Source organism: Tetrao urogallus (genome assembly GCF_951394365.1).
Source record: "Tetrao urogallus genome assembly, chromosome: 5".
In the NCBI taxonomy this organism is placed as follows: Eukaryota; Metazoa; Chordata; class Aves; order Galliformes; family Phasianidae; genus Tetrao; species Tetrao urogallus.
This window is the reverse complement of record NC_136818.1, coordinates 24884678-24907343: the sequence shown is the minus strand read 5'-3', so window position 1 is coordinate 24907343 and position 22666 is coordinate 24884678. Positions and strand designations below refer to the sequence as shown.

The following is a 22666-nucleotide window of genomic DNA, read 5'->3' as shown; positions in this document are numbered from 1 at the left end:
CCTCACTGCTGCTGGAGGGTTAGCCTGGCCCTGGGAACACCATTGGAGAAAGGCAGGTCTGTGGGAGGAGGAGAGGAGAGGGCTGCTGGCACCCTTTGGTGTCCAAACACGGCCTGATCCTCTCGGCATCGGGGCTGCAGAACGCCCCAGCCCCTCCCCATCCCTGCCACGTTGGTCTCATGGTTCTGCCGCCCCGACCTGTAGATATCCAAAGTAATTATGGAGTGTGATTAGTCCTCTGTGGGTGCTTGCTTTCTTCTTTCTCTTTTGCTATCCCCTTCTCCACTCTTCTCTCTGGCTAAGTGGAAAAGGTGAGGACAAAGACTTGCCGCTTGCTTGGACTCATGGTGTACTGTGACTGCGCTGTTAGCTGTCTCCTCTTTCCTTCCCAAATGGATATCATTTCTGAAGTGTGGAATAACCCTTCTTGATAAGTAGGTTTTAAAAAAGAAAAAGAAAAAAAAAAAATGCACAATGTGATACTGTTTCCTAGTTCCTAGGTGGTTGTATAAAAGCAAAGTTACTGTGATTGTGTTTTTAAGAGGAAAAAGTGATTGGTTACTCAATCTGTCCTTTTTTTCATTATTACAAGCTCTTTGTTTTCCAATGACCTGACGCTCGTTTGTCGCTGCTCTGCGCCCGCCTTCCCCCCCTCTGTGCTGTAGGGCCGCACCCGCCGGGTCCCCAAATCCACGCCGTGGGGCTGTAGGGCCTGGCAGCTCCCCAATGGGATTTGCGGTGCTGCCACCGGAAATTGCGATGCCCCTGCCCTGCTGGGGCTGATTTAAGAAGATAACGGCGCTTTCTCGTGCTGGTGGGGGCCGGAGCTGGGGGGTGGGGGATTAAAACAATTTCATAATCCCAGCGATTTCCTCCGGGTCCCGGGATTATGAAACCAATGATGAATAGCAAAAGCCACAGCGTGCAGCGGGACCGCCTCGCCCATGGGCCCTGCAGCTCCCCAGCGTGTCCCGTGCCTGCAGGTAAGTGCTGCCCAGTGTGGGGGGATCGAGGTCCCGGCGGTGGGATGGGGCTGTGCAGGGAGGGGTACGCCCTGGGGGCTGCTGAGCTTTGGGGTGAGGGCACGGCTGTGGGGTTCAGCCTGGAAGCAAGCAAGAAGAGCCAGGATGCGGGTGATGCGCATGGGATGCTCCAGCACTGTGGGTGAAAGATGCTGGAGAAGAGCCATGGGACGCTTGGGGATGGGGGAGCACTCTTGGGGTGCGTGGGGGCCTTTTGTTTGCACAACCAGAGGGCGTCCCATGGGTGGCCTTGGCACCGCTCTGGGTGCGCCGTGTCCCCGGTGTCCCCTGGGCTGCGTGTGACCGCGGTGGCCCCGTGGCCGCCTCCAGCTCGGGTGTCAGCATCTGCGCTGGGTTTGGCTGGGAGCCCTGCCATGGAGCGGGTGGAGGAGGAGGAGGAGGGGGGGGGGGGGCCGGGCGGGAGGCAGGGCCGGCCACAGCCAGCAGCCCAGCCAAGCGGCGGAGCTCCAGCAGGGCTGGAGTGGCTGGGATTTGCTGCTTTTTTTTTAATTTCCTCCCTATGCTTCCTTCCCCTCTTCCGCTTTCTTCTCCCTCCATCCCGGCCCTCTCCCGATGCTCGGGGTAAGCCCTGCCCTCGTGGCTGTCCTGGCTCTGTGGGGGCCCACTGTGATGGAGGGGTGTTTCTCGTCCCCAGCACATTGCGGGCTCCCTGGGAGGGGATGAGAGGCTGCTGGGCCGAGCGGGGCACGGAGGGCTTTATCGGTGCCGTTGGGAAGACGCTTCCATGCAGGGTTTGTGCTCCGAGGGCTTGGCATCACTTGGGGACAGCCACATAGGCCACAGGCGGGCTGCCCTCATGCACTTTCTCCTCCCAGGGCACATGGAGGGGCCCCGTCCCGCAGAGCCCCCCCGGGGCCCCCACGCCGTGCTGGAGGGCAAAGTGAAGGCGCTGAAGGAGAAGCGTGGAGCCGAGCGGCCCTCGCCCAAGAAGGCCCGTGCCCGCAAGGGGAAGGCTGGAGCTGAGGAACCGCGGGTGCAGCTCCGCACGTACCTGACTGATGGGCTGCTGGATGGCGCTGCATCGTGGGAGGAGCGGGGGGGGCTGGGGGGCTCTCCCCCTTTGGTCTCTGCTGGCAAGGAGGTGACGGCGGGCCCGGAGCCACTGTCCTTGGCTGAGAGGGTGGAGAGGAACCGGCAGCTGCTGCACGAGGTGCTGGGGATGCACGGTGCGTGCCTGGGGCCTCTGCTGTCATTGCAAGTCTCTGTGGGGACCTCTCCTATGGAGATGGGCCCTGGGTGGCCAGTCTGCGGTGGGGGAGGGCTGGGAAGGCTTTGCCATGCCACCTATTCCCACCTATGCCATTCTATAGATCTATGACTGTATGACTCTCCAGTCTGCATCCCCACAGCCCTGGGGTCTTGTGCCCGTTTCCTGGGCTCTCAGATGGCAAAACGTGCTTTGGAGAATTGGCCCCAAAGGGAGTTGGTGTGAGGCTGGGAGCTCCCAGCGATGCCTTCCCCCTTCTCCCATTCCAGAGGTGCCAGCAAGTGATGGCGACTGGGACTCAGGGGTCTCACTGCAGGATGCTGAGGGCTGCAGGTAGGACTTCAAATGCTTCAACTGGGGACAAATGGGTGTGAAATGAATGGGGCACGGGGGTACCATGAGGGGACAGAGCAGGGCTGGTGCCAGGTGTCTCTGACAGGAGAGAGGAGTGGGACAGAAATGTCTCCCTAGTGCTTAAGAGCTTACAGGAGGTAGGAATGCATAATCTCATTGGCCTAATGATAAACCTCAGCAGTGGGGCTAAAAATATGAGGAGGGATGGTCGGGAGAGAGGGGCAATGCTGGGGGCAGCGTGGAGCAGGTCTGGGGACAATTTGGAGTGGAAGCACTTACATGGCAATGATCAGTTTTCCATTATTCTGGCATCTGAGGCTCAGTTGGTGCTGGTGGGCACAGGTGGGATGCCTCAGGGAAGCCAAAATTGAGGTTCATGGCAGTGGCTCCCCACAGTTTGGCATGGGGCATAGGTGTGTTCCAGGTGTGGGCAGGCTGGGGCGAGGATCCCCAAAGTGATTGCCGAGCTGATTATTTTAATCAGGAGGATTAGGGCTGCGGCCAACGGGGGGAGGAGGGCAGTGCAGGAATGGGGCCATGCACGGTTGTGGGTTCCCCCTAGGGCAGGGAACCCCTGTGCACGTGGATAGAGGAATGGGGCTGAGCACAGCCCAGAGCTGCAGGGCTGGGGCAGCACCTGCTTCGGTTTGCTCACGTGCCTCTGGGATGTCCCTGGTGCAGGTCATGGCCCCAGGCTTGTTGCCGAGCCCCCTAAATTGCTGCTACTGCAGTGTGACATCTCTGGGGCTGCCTGCAGGGGTGTCCCCAGTGCCTGCAAGCCAGGCCCCGCTTTCTCCCCGCAGAGCAGCCCCGTCACTGCTAAACCACTTTTAATCCGTGTTATTTTTTGCTAATCCTTCCCTGCAGGGCCTTTGTTCCCGGGCAGGAGCTCGAGCTGAGCCCACGCCATGAGCAGGCCAAGCAGCTGCTGCAGCGCGCCCGCATGAAGGCTCGCACCAACCCGCTGCGCGCCAGCCACGACCTCCTGCTGCTGCCCACCGCCGCGCACCCCAGGTGAGCCCTGCGCCGTGCCACATCCCGCCCCACATCCAGCTCCTGCCCTGTGACTGAGTCCTGACCCCTGCTCCCTTTTCGCATGCATGACCGCCCCAGCGGAGGTGCGGCGCAGGGGCCGTACGCAGGGTCATGTGGACTCAGTGCTGCTGGGCTCGTTAGCCATGCTCCTCACCCCATGGCGGAGGATTGTCCCCGCAGCTCGCCAGTCCTCTGTCCCCACTGCAGGGAGCCCAGCGGGACACCGAGGCCCAGCGTCACCACAAGAGAGGTGGAGGGCCCGGCGGGCGGCAGTCTGAGCGACTCATCCAGCGGGGAGTCGGGCTGCAGGGAGCCCCGGCGGCCACGGGGACCCTCCCCGTCCCGCGTGCGCTTTGAGGACGAGTCGGCCCGCGACGCTGAGGTGCGCTACCTGGAGCGGCTGCGGCACCGCCGGGTGCTGGGCTCAGCACTGGAGCGCAGTGGTGGAGAGCCCCGTGGGCACCCCGGGGATGGCCCTGCCAAATCCCGTGGTGGTGATGTCCCTGCTGGGGGCAAGTGCCAGGCCTGCGGCTCCCTGCTCAGTGCCGCCGTGCCGGCTGAAGGCAGCCCCATGGCACGGGGACGGGAGCGCACGGGTCCTGGTGCTGCTGCCCAGCCTGAACCCAAGGCCCGGCCGCTGGGTCCTGGGGGGTCCCCGCTCTGGATCCTACCTTCCCGGCAGCGCATTCACACTGAGAAGATCAAGGAGACTTATATCGGGAACGTCGCCCGTGGGGATGAGGCGGACTCGGCACTGGAGAGCACCGACACCTCCGATGGCTGCCGCACCGACAGCGAGGAGCCGCGGCCCCGCAGCCCCCACCCACGGGGTCATCGGGAGCCCCGGGCTCGTGGCCACCGCAGCCCCCGCACCCCAACACAAAAGGAGAAGGGCACGTGTGCGGCCGGGGGCTCGGGGACGCTTTGTCCCCTACCAGCGGGTACAGCTGGCAGCCAGGATGGGGGGCACACCGGTGAGATGGCGGGCAAAGGAAAGCCACTGGTCCCCTCCTCGAGGCCAGCGGGGCCTTCCCACACCCCCTCCATCATCACCACTACAAAGGCCTGCTCCCAGGTGCCTTGCAGGACAAGTGTCCCTGCTAGCAGCCACCAGTGTCCAGAGCCTGATGCTGGGAGCACTTTGCCCCAACCCAAGGGTGCGGGGCAGCGGCGGGGGCCCTGTGGCCCTGTGTGGCTCCCGGGGAGCCCCCTGCGTGCCTTGTCCACTAATAACTGCAACAACACCCACGGACAGGGCTGTGGAAGCCACCCCCATGGGCTGGGGACACAACCTGGGGAGACCACCAGGATGCCCAAGGCACAGCACGATGGGAACGCAACACCTGGGTGAGTGGTGAGGGACTATGAGCATCCCTCCTCGGTTCAGCACCAGGCTTGGCCTCATGACATAGAAGTCACATTGGAGCAGGGTGAGGATGTTTTTGGGGACAAGCTACTGCTAAACACTGTTGGGCATTGTCCTGTAGGGAGCCAGCACGGGCAACAAGCCGGAAGGGCAGTGGGGATGCGGCATCCTCAGGGCTGAAGCGGCTCCTGTGCAGCCTGAGCCAGAGCACCAAGCAGCGCCTGGGCCGCTTCCGCTGCTACAGCATGGAGCAGCTGCCCGGCCCTGCACCCAACGGCCCCAGCGTGAAGCGGTCGCCCTCACTGCAGGCACTGGTGAGCCATCCTCTGCAAGGGGGAGATGGGGCTTTGTTGGCTTGGGAGGGCTCTAGAGGATGGGGAGGTTGAGGTGTACGTAGCAGGGCGCAAGGTTTTGGTGCCACGCGTCTCACCGTGTCACACTTCTCCAGGTGTCACCGTTCCGCCAGCCCCAAAAAGCTGCTTCCATACAGAGCCTGCACAGCCTGCTGGGCAGGGCGCCCCGAGCCAATGCGTACCTGCTGTCCCAGCCTGAGGACGGGGACAGGTGGGATGGGAAAACGGCCACGCTTAGCCCTGGCCTGGTGGTGCCGTGCTGGGCTCACAGCATCTCCCCGCAGGAAGGCAGCCTCAGGGCCACGGCACTCACTGAGCGTGGAGGACATCGGTGCACCCGACCGGCCGCGCATAGTGGGGCGTGTGGTGGAGGTGTTCCCCGATGGCACCAGCCTGCTGGAGATAGAGCGGCCACCACACGGCTCCTTCGGCTTCCAGGTCACCTCCGGGCACGGCCGGCCCGACACAGGTACTGTGGCTGCGGAACGGTAGACCAGCTAAAGTAGGAAGGGACCTTAGCGAAGACCATCACTCGTATGGGTTTCGTGCGCTGGAGGCTGGCGGCTCACCTGGCAGCTCAGTTGCCCGCACCTCTGTCTGCAGGTGTCTACGTGCAGGAGATGGCGGACGCGGGCACGGCCAAGCTGTACGCGGGGCTGCTGGGGGTGGGCGATGAGATCCTGCAGGTCAACGGGGCCGCTGTGTCGGGCCTGGGGCTGGCACGCATCCGGGAGCTGCTGCTGCAGGCAGACAGCCTGGCCCTGCGTGTGCTAAGGCAGCGCCCGGCTCGGCGGTAGCGGCTCGGCTCCAGGAGGAGTGGAGCGGTCTGCAGGTGCTGCCGGAGTCCTGCACGGAGCTAAAGTGCAACAAGGACCTCACCAAGACAAAGGGCCTGGATCTGCCCTGCTTATGTGCAATGCATGGGTCCCTGCGGGGATGGGGACGGCAGGGCACCCTGGGAGGCAACGTGGGACAAGGACCTGCCCCTGGCAGGGGGACATCTCAGCTCTCCGGCCCTGGATTCTCCCTGCCTCAGCTGGAAACCTCTGCCTGTGAGCTGGTGGGTTTCTCTTAAATTATTTCAAACTGCAAAAAGAAAAAACAAATCACAGAACTGTAAAAAAAAAAAATATATATATATATATACATATGTATATGTATGTGCAATGATAACAGGTGGTGGTTGTGTGTATATATAGGTAATGAACATGGTGCGGGTGGCACTCGGGATGGAGATGATACCTGGGTGGAGCAGAGCACAGCAGGTGGGGCTGGGGAGGGCTGCGGGTCCTTCACAGTGGTGGTCTCACAGCTTCTCCTGCCTTGGTGCCCAGGCTGGGGTGTGCTGTCTGCTCCTGATGGGATGGAGCTGCCGCACTCTGGTGCCACACAGGCAAAGAGCCCCCAAGCTTGTCCCCGTTACCACAAAAGAGACCGGTGTTTTCCTCTGCCGTCACACACCGGCAGCAGCAATGCGTTTATTTAGGATTCAAGGGAGGGGCAACACCACCAACAGAAAAAGCAAAGACAGTTGGGTAGCAGTGACACCTGGACAGACACGGAGCACGGCAGCAGGGCTGCAACCTGGCACAGTGTGTGAACTGAGCACTCCTGCGTGGAGCATCAGGAGCCGCTCCTGGACGACATACAACCATACTGAAAACCCACTCTCAGAGAGGTCTGAAGCCCAGAGCACTGTGCAGACACTGCCAGAGCCTGCCTTCAGAAAGAGACAGTACGTATTTCTTACAGCGTAACCAAAAGAGACAAGACGTTGTGCAATGACTGAGAGAACTGCCAAGATCACTTGTGCAGGTTGGCGTTAAGGGCACGTGTGCGTTCATTACAAGAGGAGATGCTCCAACCTGGCAGGGCTGTTGGGTCTCCCCTCATCCCAAGCCTGGCTGCAAAAGGCACAGTGCTACCAGTGCGTGCAAGGGCTCAATAGGAGGGACTGGGCAGACCCAAACAGAGCCAGAAACCACCAGGGCTACGTGTCCTGGGTGACAGAGAGCTTCAGGTGCCGAATTTCCTTTCTGTGGAGTGTGGTTCTGGAGGCCTGGTTTGCAGTGTCAGCACCAGTCAGCTTCCTCCCCCAGCCCCATCTGAGACCCAGATGGAAGGCGCAAGTCAGCCTGCCTCCCATCTTTTGCTGCTCTTCCCCCTCCTAAAGACAGGAGCAGACTTCACTGCAAATGTTTTTCTTTCCTGAAGCATCACCCCTTCCTCCTGTAATCAACTGCACAAAACCCATCTGTATTTCACCCCAGTAACACTGCCAGGGTGAGCTCTCCTCACAGCATTTTGCTATCCGTGCCTGGCCAGCACTGCTGAGGCAATCCCCTTGCCAAACAACCCAAAGGTAACAAAAGCACTGGGAAGTGATACAGAATGTGACCTGGCTCTGAGCTACCTGGCTCTGAGCTTCCTGGCTCTGGGTTGCTTACAAGTGAAGTTCCCCCCCCCCCCCCCAAAAAAAAGCAGTTGGGGAAAATTAAGACATCCTATTTACAAGTTTGTGTGCACTTAAGATACACAGTTAGGCCCATTCCACTGATAATGCATCCTGCAGCCGCAGAATGAATGCGGCTCCAACGGTCATCAAAAATCACTAAAAGAACTTTTCCTTAAAAAAAAAAAATAAGTTATTTTAGACCTGACAAATCACTTGCCAAAGGGAAGCAGCTGTTAAACAGAAGCTTGGTTATAAAAGGGGAAAGAAAGCATCAGTCAGGGAGCCGGAGAGGCTTGTGTAACAGGAGGTGACTTGACGAGCTGTGTGAAACCAGCCTCAGGCTGATGCCCCAGCCCTGCGTGTCCGTCGAAGGCAGGACAGCACACCTGCAGCTCACCTACCTGCAGCGTGCCAGCTCCTGCCTCAGGGTCCTGGATGTGAATGCTGCAGGGTCTTGGTGCTAACTGGAAGGCGTGGTGCTGGCTGGGGCTGCCCTTCCTTGCTCTGGGTGCGTGTTGCTGCGGAGTTTCAGGCCACTGCTCCTCCCAGTGATGCTTCTGGCTGGCAAGCATCCCACAGGCTGGCGATGCAGTTTGTAATGCTCAGTGAAACAATTCCACCCCCCGTACCCTGCCAAGGCTCCCTGCTCCGTGTTTGCACAGAGGGTTTGGGACTGCTGCAGCTGGCTCATACCCGCAAAGGGTTCGGTCCCCTCCAGGGCCTGGGGACCAGATGGCAGCACCGTGGGGCAGGAGGCAGCCCGACGGGATCCGGGAGCCACAACTGCTTCCTGTCCTCTGTCTGCCCTCCCCAGAGCTGGGGGAGATGTTGGTGGAGCCAGGCCTTGGTCCTCGGAGAATGGTGAGAGCCGGGCACGGGTCTTCTTGACAGGGATCTCTGTGGTTGGACGGAAAGAGTTATTTCCCCATGCTACAGGGGAGAGGAGGCGTCCAAGGAAGTTCAGTCCATCACAGGACAATCAACAGGACCAGCACCACCAGCAAGATGACAAAGAGGACGATGATTGCGCACCACTGCCGCCGATCTGGAAGAGAAAGGAATGGTCGGTCCTCTTACTTCAACGGAAGGAAAGCTGGAGGAGAGCTTTTCCTTACCACGCTGCTTTCACTGTGCTTCCCTTAAAAAGGAAAGCTCCCTCACCAGCAGAACAAGCACCATGCCCTTCTGCAGGCTCCTCCCTACTGCCTGTGGGGTGACAGCGCTTCTCTTCCAGGATGCAGCTGCTTTTTGGGACTGCAGTGTGGAATTTTGAGGTTTCTCCCCAGTCAAGTTCAAACAGATTTGATAAGCTGGTTCAAAAGTGATCAGGAAGAAGCAGAGAGCTGCTTTGTGTTACTGCTTGTGGATTGACCTGTTTGTGCTCTGCACTGCCTCTAGGATCTGCCTTAGGGAGCTCAGCACACAACTGGAGAAATTCTTAGCTTTTTGGAAAAGATATGAATGCATTTCAGAGAACAAAACCATACCAGCCTGTACTGCTGCTCTACACCGTCTGACACCATCCTGCTCCTACAGTGAAAGTTTCTCCCATCTGGATTCAAGCTCGCCTCCGACTTCCTGGCACCAGGAACCCCACTGTCCCTGGACACAGCGCAAGCTGCGACCGCACCGCAGAAGCCACATGACTCGTGCAGGGCCTGCCTTCCCCCACGAGCTCTGTCTGCAGCAAGCTGTGAGTGGGCGACGCCGGGCTGCACAGCTGCTCTCCGTCCACGGCCACGTCTGCACCGGCAGACATCCGGCCCCTGTGAGATGGTGCAGTGTGGGGATGGAGCTGCTGGCACCACTCACTGAGCGCTGCAGCCAGCCCTGGGAAGAGCCGTCCCCATCAGCGCCAGCGGCAGCACGAATTCCCCGTGAGCTCCCTGCCCAGCCTGATCCTGTAGAGCGGTTCCCTCCTCCCTCCCTGCTGCTCCCACCCCCCACACGCGAGCACCGGCAGCGGAGGAGGCGACGCAGAGCGCCGCAACGCGGGGAGCGAGCGGCGGGGACTTCCCGGCAGGCACGAGCTTCCTGTTTGCTCTGCCCACGGCACCCGGCCGGCCGCCAGCCCGCCACGTTCAGGCACAGCCTTATAAGGACTTTTCTCGTGGGCTCAGCCTCCCCAGCGCAGAAATCGCCTCTCCTCACCACCAGGAAACACGTCCGACTGTCCTCCCGTCGGCAGCGCTGGCGCCAGCAGCGCTCAGGCAGGCGAGGTTGGCAGAGGGACTTGCTGCAGCTGGAGAAGGCACGCACGGTGGCAGTGTTTTGCTCGGCAGGTGGCCTGGGAAACCTCGAGCAGCACGAGAGGCTGCAGAACTCTCCTTCCTTATCGTCTAAGAAGGGGTTTTTCCCAGTGCAGCAGTAACAACAACAGTAGAAAGGCGCCTGTATATAACACAAAGCTGAGGGCAGACTGCAGAGCAGTATCTGGGCATGAGCAGCTGCAGGGTTTGGACGCCTTCTCCCTCAAGCAGCTGGAGCTGCTCCCTCCCCTCTACTTGGCTCTGGGAGCTCATAGTGCTCCGTCCCTAAAATTCACAGATGTGCCTGCCCCTTTCCAGGCCCACAGCCCACCCCCTGGACCTACCACTCGTCATGTGAGACACTTTAGCGAGCTTCTTCATGACGTTATCGAGCCGTGAGTGAGTGCTGTCCAACTCGTGGGAGAAGTCATCCAGCATCCTGGGGACAGAAGCACAGTGGCGGTCAACAAGTAAAGCAATAGGTGCCTTTGGCATCATTTGCTGCACTCATGCACGCTCATCACAACACAGTGGCTGAGAAAAGCAACACAGCATGGTCTCCTGAAAGCACCCAAGGGGAAAAAAAAAACCCTGCTGAAGCAGCAGCTCAGCTTTGGTGGAAAGTGAGAAGTCATGGGGACACCTGTTGGACTGGTCCCCCAGCTCTGCTTATCTCTAAAAGGTGAGCAGTGGGGGTTTCCTCCTTTGAAGATGAAAGTTTTGCTTATAATCCATGATTAGCAGTGAATGTGTAGATCAAGGTGCCAGTTTGGACTTTAAATCCCTTCTCTTGCTGAGGGCTAGCACTTGAAGCTAAAATCTTGTTCCACTCTGGTATCAAGCAGGACTGAGATTTGCAATTGCTTTTAAGGTGCTTTTTAAACGCTACAGAAGTTACCCCTCCAGTTCCTCCACACAGCAACTGTAACAGATCTGAAAGCCTTCCTGTAGCTGTGCTTTGTCAGGGCCAAGAACCCACCTGAAGACAGACAAAGCACATCCAGGATCAAAGCAATCCCAGCCATCTCCAGTGAGCAGAACTTTAAAACATAACACTCTTAAAAGCACAAAGAACAAAGAGTTGTAGAAAAAAGCGGTATTGCCTTAATTATCTGCTAGCAAGCACTGATGGCTTATGTGGTGACCTGGAAACAGATGCACCACACCAACCTGCCGTGGCCAGGCTTCACACAGGAGGTGCTTTGGAGTTCCTCCTATTCACCAAAGACATCACAAGGGCTCACAGCCCTCCAGACTCTCGTCAGCCAAACAAGGGGGGTTTAGGCACAAACCCTTCGTGTCTGTTAGTCTGCACAAGTGAGAATTTCATCCACTTCTTTCCAAAGGACGTGCACAAGGAAAGAAATCTAATTTATATGTAAATGGGTGGATACAAGCTACTTTGTGAGCTACCCTTTAACCCTTTGTGTGGGTGAGGATTATTTTTAGCTTTAACTATGAATGCAGCTCTGTGTGACAAGGCTGAGCTCTGAGCTCCCGGGGCACAGTTGTCTGGGTTAGCACAAAACCCCACGGAGTGGGAAAGCACCCACTATCCTTAATAGGCAGCACTGCCTTCCCTCAGCCGTTGCACACTGCTGGCTGCTAGAAGCCAAGGAGCTTTACTGCGTGCCTTAAGGGTGGTGTTTAAAAACGAGAGAAGAGAAGGTGTTTAAAGAGAGAAGGGAAGGTAAACTGGCAGCTAAACCTGCCCCAGGTGCAGGTTTGAAAGGAACATGGCTGCGGTAGGATCCTTGCAGGCAGCAATATGAAATGCTTTCCACGGCCTGAAATCAAAGGCAGCCTAAGGTGCTGCAGATGAGCTAGGAGAGGCTGCCTGAGGGACCAGGAAATTCAAGGATGCAACAGGGGTATCAGCGAGGACCCCCAGCTGTGCCGCAGCAGGCTCCACACCTGCAGGGCCTTTGGCACCCTGTGACATACTTACACTGCCTGCTCCTCCAGCTCCCCGCCGATGCGCTGGGACATGTTCTTCAGCACCCCAATGCTGCCAGAGACCAGCTCCAACTGCTCATCTTGCTGCTCCACAATCAACTGGGGCCAGAAAGAAGGAAAAACGGGCGATTATACATCTTCCTTCTGCAGCTGGGTCACAGCCAGCTGCTCGTGTGGACGGATGCTCGCCAACTCTGCCAACATCAACTGTGGTGCCTGGGAACAGACCTAAGGTTCCAGGAAACAAGGACCGTGTTTCTAAGAAATGCATGAGAAGTGGCAGCAGCAGGAGAGCCGTCCCCTGTTCCCGTGGCACAGCTGGCTGCAGTTTCCTCAACCCTGCCTCCAAATTCAGCCTCGGCTTAGCAATGCCCCTTCCCTGCTGCAACCTCTAAGATGACTCTTTGAAGGCAGCAAAACCTCAAGCTTTGCTGCCCGGAGCAGGAGCCTTGCTGAGGTAGTGTATGGGAAATGCTGCAGTTAACGAGGGGTTAACACAAGTAAGAGGCTGCTGCAGCTTCTAGAGCTAAAAATAACACGTCTGGCTCTGAATGTGCCAAAGGAATAGGTCTGCTGATGGCTTAAGTCACTTTCAGGGCACAATCATGCTAAGGATTAGCTTTACCCCAGTTACCTACTTTGGAATCTATTTATCTTCCTAGAGTCACTAGGTAAAACTCATCTGAAAGCTGGCTGGCATGGTGTATCAGAAGCTTCAGCAGAGCTTGCTGCCTGGAGAGGCGGCCTATTTACAGGCCTGTGTCTGGGTGGGCTGCTGGAGGCGGATCTGCGCTGCTCGGGCGCTGCTCCAGGGCAGCACCTCGCCAGGGCTCCTTGCAAAGCCCTCACGCAGGCTTTCTCACGAATCTCATGTTGACAAGGACAGGAAAAGGAAGCAGGCACGTGCTCCCGCTCCCTGTCTGTTCTGATGAGGATGCACACAAACAGCAGCAAACACCAGCTTATTTTTTAACGAGGGAAAGTTCAGAAAGATAAATGAACGCTCTTCAGCTTGCAACAAGTCTACTCTTCCAAGGATTTCAGCAGTTCTTGTAATACTAAAACTCAGCATGCTGCTGCTTCTAGACTTTGTTCTTCTGTACGTAAGTGGAAGACAAGCCTCAGTGGTTAAAAACTGTACCAAGCATCCAAAGCTGTGCTGTACATGGAACATATGAACAGGTGTGCTTCAAGCTATCAGGCTGTCAGGCTCCTGGATCCAGGCCAGCCGAGGGCTGGAGTTTTTCTGGCTCCTGAAGTCTGAACCCCATCCCCCCAACGCCCATTTGGCAAGCAAAGCTATTCGGTCTGCCTTATGCCAGCTGCCTTACCTGTTGTTGAGCTTGCTGCTCCTCAATGAAGTGTGAATTTGCTAATTGCAGCTCCCGGTCCAGACGGCTGTATTTGTCAGGTCCAGAGCTCCAATTCTGACTGCTGCTTTCACCCAGGAGTGCCTAAACAGATGCAGAAGTCCCTTAGCAGCAACACCTCTGTGTCTGCTCACAGCTGGTCTCAGGCAAGGAGGACAAGGCAACGCTCCTGTGCACATGCCTACAGCATCCTTTTCCTGCCGCTCTACTGGTATTCAGCCAGAGTGCTGGCACAAACTAAAACAATGCAATGCCAAATACCAGCATGGGAAATATCTGCAGCATGATTATTGCAGAAATGCTGCTCCACTAACAGGAGAGCTGGAGCACGACTGACAGACAGCGCAAGCAGGAGGCCCGCACTGCCCAGAGGACTGGTAAAGGTCTGTTCAAGATGCAGCACTGTGTGCTAGGAGGATGTGTGAGCTGGGAAGTATCCAGATACATCATGTTAATAGATGGACTGAACGCCATGCTGCTGATGACCAGGTCTGAAGGTCTGCATAAGGTACTTAACCAGATGAACTGACAGTAAAATAGTGTAATATAAACACAGCAGTGTTGTAGGCAGGAGTTACGCTCTCTGATTCAGGTTGCAAGGTTACACTCTCTACCTGCTCTACGACCTCAACACAGAAGCTAGTGCAAATCTAGCAGAGAAGTGGCTTTCCAGCTGAGGACATCTGGTCCCTGGAAGGAAGCTCTGATGCAGCTTCCGGAGGGAAGTCTGTGTTTGCCAGCCTCAGTCCATGAGGATCAGGTCACCACCAGCCAAAAGCAGGCCTCTCAGACACAGAGACGTGCTGGAGAAGCTGCTGTAGCCCAGCCCAGCTGAGGCTCTGCGGACTTGAGGGAAGGCGAGGGGCTGGGGAAGGAAGATGGCAAGGGGAAATGAGTTTTCCTGACCAGATGTCACTGCATGAGCTGGGCCATATGGTCTCCTGCAGCTAGCAGTTTTAAGTAAAGCAGCAAAACTTAGAGACAGCTACAGGCTTGTTTGAGGAAGGCAGTAAGGAACTTCGCTTCTCCAAGTTTTTGCCAAGCACATCAGTTAGGCCTGTAACGGGCTGACAAACCAGCTCTGTCCTTCTCAGTATCTTCTTGCAGTTTATCATTTTTGCCACAGGTGACAAAGACTGATGCAGCCAGATACGGCACGCCAACGCTGACAGAGGCAGCTCTGGAAGTCAGCTCAAAGATCTCCTTACAGTCTCACCAGCCAGGGAGAAGCATCTATTTCTATTCCTTAGATTACAAGTGCAGACAACCTGAGACTGCTTGAGCTTCTTCCATCTTCTTACAAGGTTAATTATCATGTGAAGCAGCTATTTGTGAAGGGATGTGGAGTCCTGGCTCCTAAATACAGCAGAGCACGGGGTTACATTTATGGAATTGGATTCTGACTGTTCCTCCTGAGATGGAGGGAGATTCCCCTTTCTGCAGGGTGATGCAATGCTGATGGCTGTACACAAGCATTTCAGAAGATGGAGACAGATGGTGAGTGGTGACTTACTGCTTTGAGAGACAGGTTTGAAAGAGGGTGACAGCAACAAGCCTGACAAAACCAATGCTCTCAGATCAGTGAGACAGACGTGGCTCAAACACACAGCTTTGCTGCAGCATGCAAGCCCCTTCCCAGAACAAATGTTTGTAAGGTGATGTGCTACAAAGTGGGATATATATGGTACTTACAGCTTTAAAGGAGCTTTAACCATGCTATATGCTCTACTTCATGGTGTGGGTCTCCAGACTAAGAGATACGAAAGCTTCACCTAACACACATCTCAAAACAGCTGTTAGAGCTGATAAATCCTTCTAGCTCTTTCAAGTGCCAAATAACCACTGCATTCACTTAGCTTGCCCATTCTGATTCTCACCTGCCTGTTTTTTCTTTCAGCCAGTGCTTGCATGGAGGAATTTGACATCTGATCCTTCATTTCCTGTTTGTTCAAAGAAAGAAGAAGTACGTAAGCATTGGATTTGAGGCGACTTTCAGCTTCAGTTTGCTACCAAGTTGTCTATACCCAGAAAGATTTCTTTGTGGTGAGTGAGGGAAGGGAAATTTTCTTTGAAAACATACAGTTTTGAAGAGTCTGAAAAAATGCTGTTAAAATCTCCACTGCAGTTCATTGCTTTACTAACAGTAGAACCAACAGCAATGGAATATTTTGAAAATATTCCTTATTTACTCCTCATTTTTATAGAATCAGATAATCATCTGGGTTGGAAGGGACCTTTAAAGGTCATTTAGTCCAACTCCTCTGCGATGAAGAAGGATATCTACAGCTAGATTAGACTGCCAGAAACACTTTGATTTGTATAATACTAGATTAATGTTCCCATTGACAGACTGTAAAGAAGTTATGTTCTTGAAGGTCTCGGGAACCCATAGCCTGCACTTTATTCCCAGTTGTACCTGATTTAATCTTGCAAAGGACAAGATAGATTTCCTGTCCTATGGCTCTCCTCTCTGTCTCTGTGTTTTCTCTGTTACTCGTGACATTTTGCCTTCCTACAGAACAGTTAGCAACAGGAGGCTCCTACTCCCAGTGTGAACCAGTTTAGTTTCTATACTGCAGATGAGCAAGGAGCCAGAATGATCCAGCAGGAGCTGACTGACTTTACCCACCAGCAGAGTTCTGATGTCACCTGAAGACACATAGGTATGTTTTACTGCTCAGAGATGTATCATTTAAGCAACAGATCCCACTTGGTTACTTCTAATGCACAAACTGCTTTCTATCCCCATGGAAAACATAAGTCAATTAACTGCACGCCACCAGTAAAGAATTTCATTTACCACTGAGACACACTGCTCCAAAACCCATCAGGCAGCAGCTTCCAATCAGGAAAAGAGGACCTAGAAAGCAGGCTTGCCTGATCCTGTTTGTTTCCAAAGCTGACTACACTGAGGACAAGGCAGCAAGCACCATGTCTGCTGCTGGGGCTGGTGTGGCTTCGGGATCAGTTCCCAGGCAGAGACCCTTAAGAACTGCCTCCGGACCGCAGGACTGCAGGTAGAATAACAAGCTTGTTGCTAGCCACAGCAATGCAGCTTGTCAAGGAGGAACATCGGAGCCACGAGGGAAAGCAGAAACTAAGCTGCACTGAGTGTACTATTAATAGGGAGAAAACTTCCTAACCAGTGTGTTGGCAGGCAGTGAAGATTTCAGAAAGATTTTTTCTTCTCTACTTATTGCCAGTGAGCTGTTAAAATACTCCTCCTGCTTCTGAATCCTCCCTAACAGCTATGTGAATAAGGAGGCTCAGGGGAGACCTTACTGCTCTCTGTAACTACCTGAAGGGAGGCTGTAGTGAGGTGGGATTCATCCTCTTCTCTCTGTAACTGGTGATAGGACTAGAGGGAATGGCGTCAAGCTGCACCAGGGGAGATTTAGGCTGGACATTAGGAAATACTACTAACTGTTCTGCAAGAGTGGTCAGGCACTGGAACGGGCTGCCCAGAGAGGTGGTAGAGTCACCAAGCCTGGAGGTGTTCAAGGAATGTCTGGATCTGTGTTGAGGGATATGGTTTAGTGAGAACTAATTGATGATAGGTGGATGATGGGACTGGATGATCTTGTAGGTCTTTTCCAACCTTAGTGTTTCTGTGATTCTGTGATTAAATGCTGCTGGTCTTGCAGGTGCTACTGAACTTCACTTTACCACTGCCTGTAGCACTGAGCTGTGTGAAGCTGCGGCCCAACAGGCAGAGCTTTGCCAGGCCCACCTCTCTCTGAAGTACTGATATTTAAGAGTGTGAGTTTAAACTACAAAATCTTCCCGGAGTTAAAAATAAAACTAATGGTTGTTTTGACTGCTTTGTAGCAGGGGGAAGCCACATAAATAACACCAGACTACAAAGAGATGTCAGTGTTCGAAGTGGACTCTGTTTCTGTCAACCAGAGATGCAAGCACTGAATAGGCAAAATTTCCTTTAACTCTGAAAGGAGACTTGCATAGCAGAAGGGTCTTTTAGTCTTCCTTTCCACTTTGTACAGGCTTCTAGATTCATCAGTACAAGAGAAGCATGCTAGGAAACACGGCCCCTGCACCTGACCCCAGGCAGGCTGTCCTCCTGACAATGGAACATGTGATGTGGGGATGAGAAGGCAGCCTGAGGGCAAGCAGGTAGCAGACTTACTCTCTGCTCTCCAGTTCAGCACTGACCTAGCCACCCCATTGCCTTTTTTGAACCGCCCAAGCTGCCTTCTCTTTCCCTATCCCAGTCCTTGCTCCTTACCCTGACCACCTGCCGCGTGCTCGTGATGAAGGATTTTCTGATACCCAGCTCCGTGGCATCCAGGTTGAACTTCCGAGGGTTTGCCTCAACGATGCATAGGGGAGGAGTCAAGGAGTCTGAGAATGGTGTTCAGTGCACACAGACAGACAAACTGCCCTGATGGGAGCCCGTGAAGAGGCACTTTTCCACTGTGCTGCACTTTTTTCTATAATTTGATTAGCAAAACGTTAGATGCTGGAGGAAGGAAAGCGTGGCAGCAACATTCAACACAGTACATGCACCAGAATGAGGTTTCTCTCCTGCTTTTTTTTTTTTTTTTTTCTCTCAGTTCTCCAATGCTGTGCAGTGCTTTCAGCTGAACACGAGGGAAAAGGAATAATTTTGGAAGCCAGCCTGAGTATGAGTGACTACACAGAAATCCAAATTCATATAACACAATGAGCTTCTAAGCACAAAGCATCTTATAATATACCTTGTCAAAGGGAATACAGAAGGGAAATTCTCTTGCTGAACTCATTTGCTGTTTGAGAAAAGCTGAAGTAAATGCAAAATTCAATCCCTGATAGTCCTGGTTCCTGCAAAAAATTAGCTACCAGCAAGAGCTGCTGTGTAGCTATTTCTTACAGCTTAGGAACTGCATGCCCCAACCTCCAAAGAACTCCAGAAAGGATATTAATTGTTTCATCCAAGTCTTCCAGGTCCCACTCAATGCTCCGCAGATTGTTCCTGAGCTCATTTGTGGTCCAGTCGATTTCTTCTCTTGTGGCAATGGAGGGATCCTGCAAGAGCTCTGTCCACCTCTGGAAGAGCCCCTGGGCAGTGTTCACAGCTTTCTGCACTTCCCTGCGGTTGGGGTGAAGAAAGAGAAGTGAAGGGACTGCATCAGCTGTTCTGCAGCAGTCGTGCTGGGACACGCCATGCCCAGAAGAGCTTGGAACTGCAGCCTCCCTGCAAGAGCCCTTCCTTCAACCACTTCTAGTTTACTTTGTGCAATAAGGATTCGCCATACCCACTGGACAACCCAGTCTCCTCTCCTGTTGAAGCACAAAGTGACAAGAAACAACTTACAGGCCAGCTACCACAACTAACAAAAAGACCAGTTTCAGCAGGAGTAGTTTCTGCTGAGTGACACGAAGGCGAGACAGGGCAGCATGAGCGGCTGGACAAGGCTGCCCTCGTGGCAATTAATGTTCTGCATTCCTCTGAAGACTACCTGAGCAAGATACCCCAGGGACAAACAACATTTACAGGAACTGTCCCTGCAATAGTTAGGCAAATTGTTGAGTGCAGCATTGTTTATTTTAAGTTAGCGTTAAAAAACTACACGGCTATACTACACTGGCTTATGGGACAGAAGTCTTTTCTGCTGCTCTAAGCTTTTTGGAGACGAGTGCATTCACAACATGGGAACACAGACTTTGCTGACAGCACTGAATGCTGTATTTGTGATTAGGGGCGAGCAGCAGGTAGCAATTCTCTGTACCTACAGACACTGCAGCCCTGGCCTGGGAACAAATCACCCAGGTCCAAGAGGAGCCAGGATGAAAGATGCAGACGATGTTTTGCTGGTGTGACAGCCAGCAGAAAGTCAGGATCCACGTAAGATGCAGGGATTTATCTCCAGCAAAGGAAATCTGTTTATCTGTTGGGAAAGTCCAGAAGGGATGAACCATGTCTGCACAAGACAGCAGCCATGTCTATTGCTCTATATCTGTCATGTCTAGAGCCCTAAGTTCAGCAGCTGTGCTCTGTCCTCTTGCTGCATGCAAGCAAAAGCTCATTTTTTTTCACCTGTATGTACTTGGAAAAGCACCTACCAGCAGGAATTCAAAGCTGGACATCCTAGCAGGAGGAGTTACAAATGCAAGGAAAGCAAACTGAATGCCATGTGGCTCAACTCCTTCCACCTTAATCTGCTGGCTAATAATTAACACCAGGAACAGCACAACATATCTCTCCCCTTCCAGCCCCTTCCCCTTGTGGCGTGGGAATCTCTCTGGAAAGTCTGACTGGCTGTTTGCTCCCCACCCACAGCAATTAGCATTTGTTCTCCCCAGCACTGGCTTAGCCTGGCAGCGATCCCCTTCTGCTGGCTGCCCTGCAGCCTTTCCCACACCTCCTGTGCACACCTGGCTTTTCCCACCGCCCTTCCTGAGCACTGTGCCACTGCCACGTGGAGCAGGACAGCAACAGCAGGAGCTGAAAGTGGCTCCACGCTGAATTTTGGAAGCCTATCTTCTTTCCCCCTATTAATTACAGTTTCCCTTTCCTCTGACCTCAACTGCCTTTGTTTTGTGTTTGCCTTTGTTCAGGCTTTCCTCAGTGCCACTATCCACATAGGTTTCTTCCTAAGCCTGGTGCCTGATCCTCTCCCTCAGCACGGTGACCAGGCTCTGGTGCTCTGGGAATGCCCTCAATGAGGAGTGGCTTGCATTCAGCCACGCTCTGCCCATTGCACAGTGACATTTGCAACCTCACATCCCACGTGCCGCTGATCGATGATAAGGACAGCCGGGCACGCTGCCCCCAAGCTGGGCAGCCATGCCAACATTCCAGGTGCTGCACCTGCAGCAAGCACATCTCCAGCTCACAGCATCCCTGCAGAGCTTCCAGCAGGGCCTTCTGCTGCTCAGAGCCCCTCTGAACATTGGCTTTGTGTGGGCGCATCTCCGGCACACACCTCGCAGGGGGAGTGGGAATGGCTTTGGGAATAAAAGCAGGACATGGACCCTTGCAGAACTTTCAAGATTCCTAATGGCTTCTCACAGACCCCCAGATCCCTGCTAGGCCTTCACAGATCTCTCTCCCAGATCCCTGCTGACCCCTCAGCCCTCCCCAGACCCTTTTTGATTCCTCAGATCTCTGCTGACCCCCTCAGCCCCCTTCCAGATCCCTGCTGATCCCCCAGATCCCTGCTTACCCCCCAGCCCCCTCCGGATCCCTGCTGATCCCTCAGTCCTCCCCAAGATCCCTGATGATCCCTCAGTCCACCCCCCAGCCCCAACCCTCCCCCATCCCCTCACGCCCCCAACTTCACTTTTCTCTCAGAACTCCCCCTCCCCTCACTCTTCTCCCCACAGACCCCCCAGCCCTCACCCTCACCCCCCCTCCTCACATCCCCTTCCCATCCCATTCCCTCCCCCTCAAGGCCTCCCTATTATCCCAGCACTCATCCTCCTCCTCACAGCCGTCTTCCCCCTCCCCCCCCCACCTCGCATCCCTAATCTCTCCTCTCCCTCCCCCCTCACAGACCCTTCCGCCGCCCCAACCCTCACCTTTCCTCTCACAAACCCAAACCCATCCCTCACCCCTTCACCACGAAGAACGGGTCCTCCATCGACATGATGGCGCCGACGCCGCCGAGTCGCCCCGGCTGCCCAGCGCTCCGCCCTGCGCGCATGCGCGACCGCCCGCTCCCCACTGCCCGCCCCGTCCCGCCATGGCGGCGGGACTGTGAGTGAGCGCCTCCCCTCAGCGCGGGCGCCGGCTGGGCTGGGCTACCGCAGCTACCAACTCCACAGTGCTCACCGTTTGTGTCGCTCGCTGCCTCATTTCCACGGCTCTGTAACACCTCCAATGACCCCAGCACCTCGGTGGGCAGCCTGTGCTACTGTATCGCTGCTCTCATGGAGGAGAAACGTTCCTCACACCCAACCTGAGCCTCCCCTGGCACAACTTGATGCCATCACCTCTCATCCCATCGCTGTTACCAGGAGCAGAGGCTGACCCAGCTCAGCACAGCCTCCTTTTAGGAGCTGTAGAGCAGCAAGGTCTCCCCTGGGCTCCCCCCACGCTGTCCCCTCAGCCGCTCCCCATCACACTTGCTCCAGACCCCCGCACGGCTCTGTGCTCAGGATGCTAACCCCCCTGAATCCTCTCCCCACTGGCTGAAGGGCGTTGTCCCTACCTGCACTTCCCTCACATAGCTGCTGCCCAGCTTCCCTAGCCAAGGCGATGCTTGCTTTGCTTGTGGAAAACCCATTAGCACAGATGCCTCCTCAGCATGGGAACCAGGTGAGTGGCTTTTGCAATCACAGCACGCTTACTCACGAGTGAGGGGTGAGGACACATGTCGGACTGGTTTATGGGGCTGTGGGGTGAGGAAAGACAGCTGCCTGCTGCTCCAGCCATCCCCATACCAGAGAAACCACAGGTTGGGTGCAGCGCAGCATGAGGTACTGTATGCTGGGCTCATCATAGGGAAGGCGTGAACTTCACAGGAACAAAAAAGGCAACCTTTTCTTTGATGCTGGAAACGATGAACATTTTTTGCATGAAAACCACTCAGATTGAGCTGCTGTTGTTTCAGAGTGGGCTCATCTTGCTGTCAAGCTCAGACTTTTGGCTTGGAAGGGCCAGGCGGCTTTCAGCTTTCCACATACTGGTGAGTGGCAGCCAGCTGCAGAACTGGCCAGGGAGGATCTGATGAAACACTGTGCTGGGAAGCTCCAGCTCATCACAATCCAAACTGCAAGAAAGTACAGGGCTCACTGAATGCTTTATCAAGAGAATTCCTGTGGCATGTACGTACATGCACAGGGCTGTGTGTGATCCCATGCTAGCTGGCAGCCTGCTGCTAAGAAGGTGCATTTGACATACAAGAGATGTCTCTTCTTTTGGGGGAAAAGCTACATTGGTTTGAGTTTGAATTTGCAAGAATTGAGATTGATTTTGTTGCTGGTTTCTTTTCCACCCAGACAAGGTTTTACAGCTCAAAAAAGAAGCAATAAAGCACAAATGGGTTTCAGATGCTTCTATATGATTTTTTTTTTTTCTTCTCCTCCTTTGCATTTTTAGTAAAAGTTGCTGAAGATTTTTCAATGGTGGTTGTGAGAGGAGGGTTAAGCCAGTGATAACTGGATGGGAAGCATCAGTCTGTGGCTAAACAGTCAGCACAGTGGTGGGCAGCAAGGCCTTACGTCGTGGTTTGTAAATAGGTTTTGTGAGCCTCATTTTTGGAAACCTGTGGTGACTTAACTGAGAAGTGAGAAAGGGCAGACAGCACCAAGGCTGTAAGATGCAGGATGCTAGCCAC

General features: G+C 54.7%; 2 protein-coding genes across 2 annotated transcripts; one reads left to right on the top strand and one right to left on the bottom strand.

The window, feature by feature from the left end:
- Positions 1–889: 889 nt before the first annotated feature.
- On the top strand, positions 890–6155 carry KIAA1614 (the record flags this gene model as incomplete). Its single annotated transcript, XM_079535858.1, has 9 exons — positions 890–983; positions 1859–2209; positions 2520–2583; positions 3472–3618; positions 3847–4986; positions 5127–5319; positions 5454–5569; positions 5643–5827; positions 5962–6155. The coding sequence occupies 9 exons, from the start codon at positions 890–892 to the stop codon at positions 6153–6155; spliced, it is 2484 nt and encodes an 827-aa protein (XP_079391984.1).
- A 2626-nt stretch (positions 6156–8781) lies between these two features.
- Positions 8782–20974, bottom strand: STX6 (syntaxin 6; the record flags this gene model as incomplete). Its single annotated transcript, XM_079535720.1, has 8 exons — positions 8782–8858; positions 10407–10501; positions 12011–12117; positions 13350–13472; positions 15266–15328; positions 17632–17715; positions 18294–18474; positions 20940–20974. 8 exons carry the CDS (start codon positions 20972–20974, stop codon positions 8782–8784), a joined length of 765 nt encoding a protein of 254 aa, XP_079391846.1.
- Positions 20975–22666: the final 1692 nt, after the last annotated feature.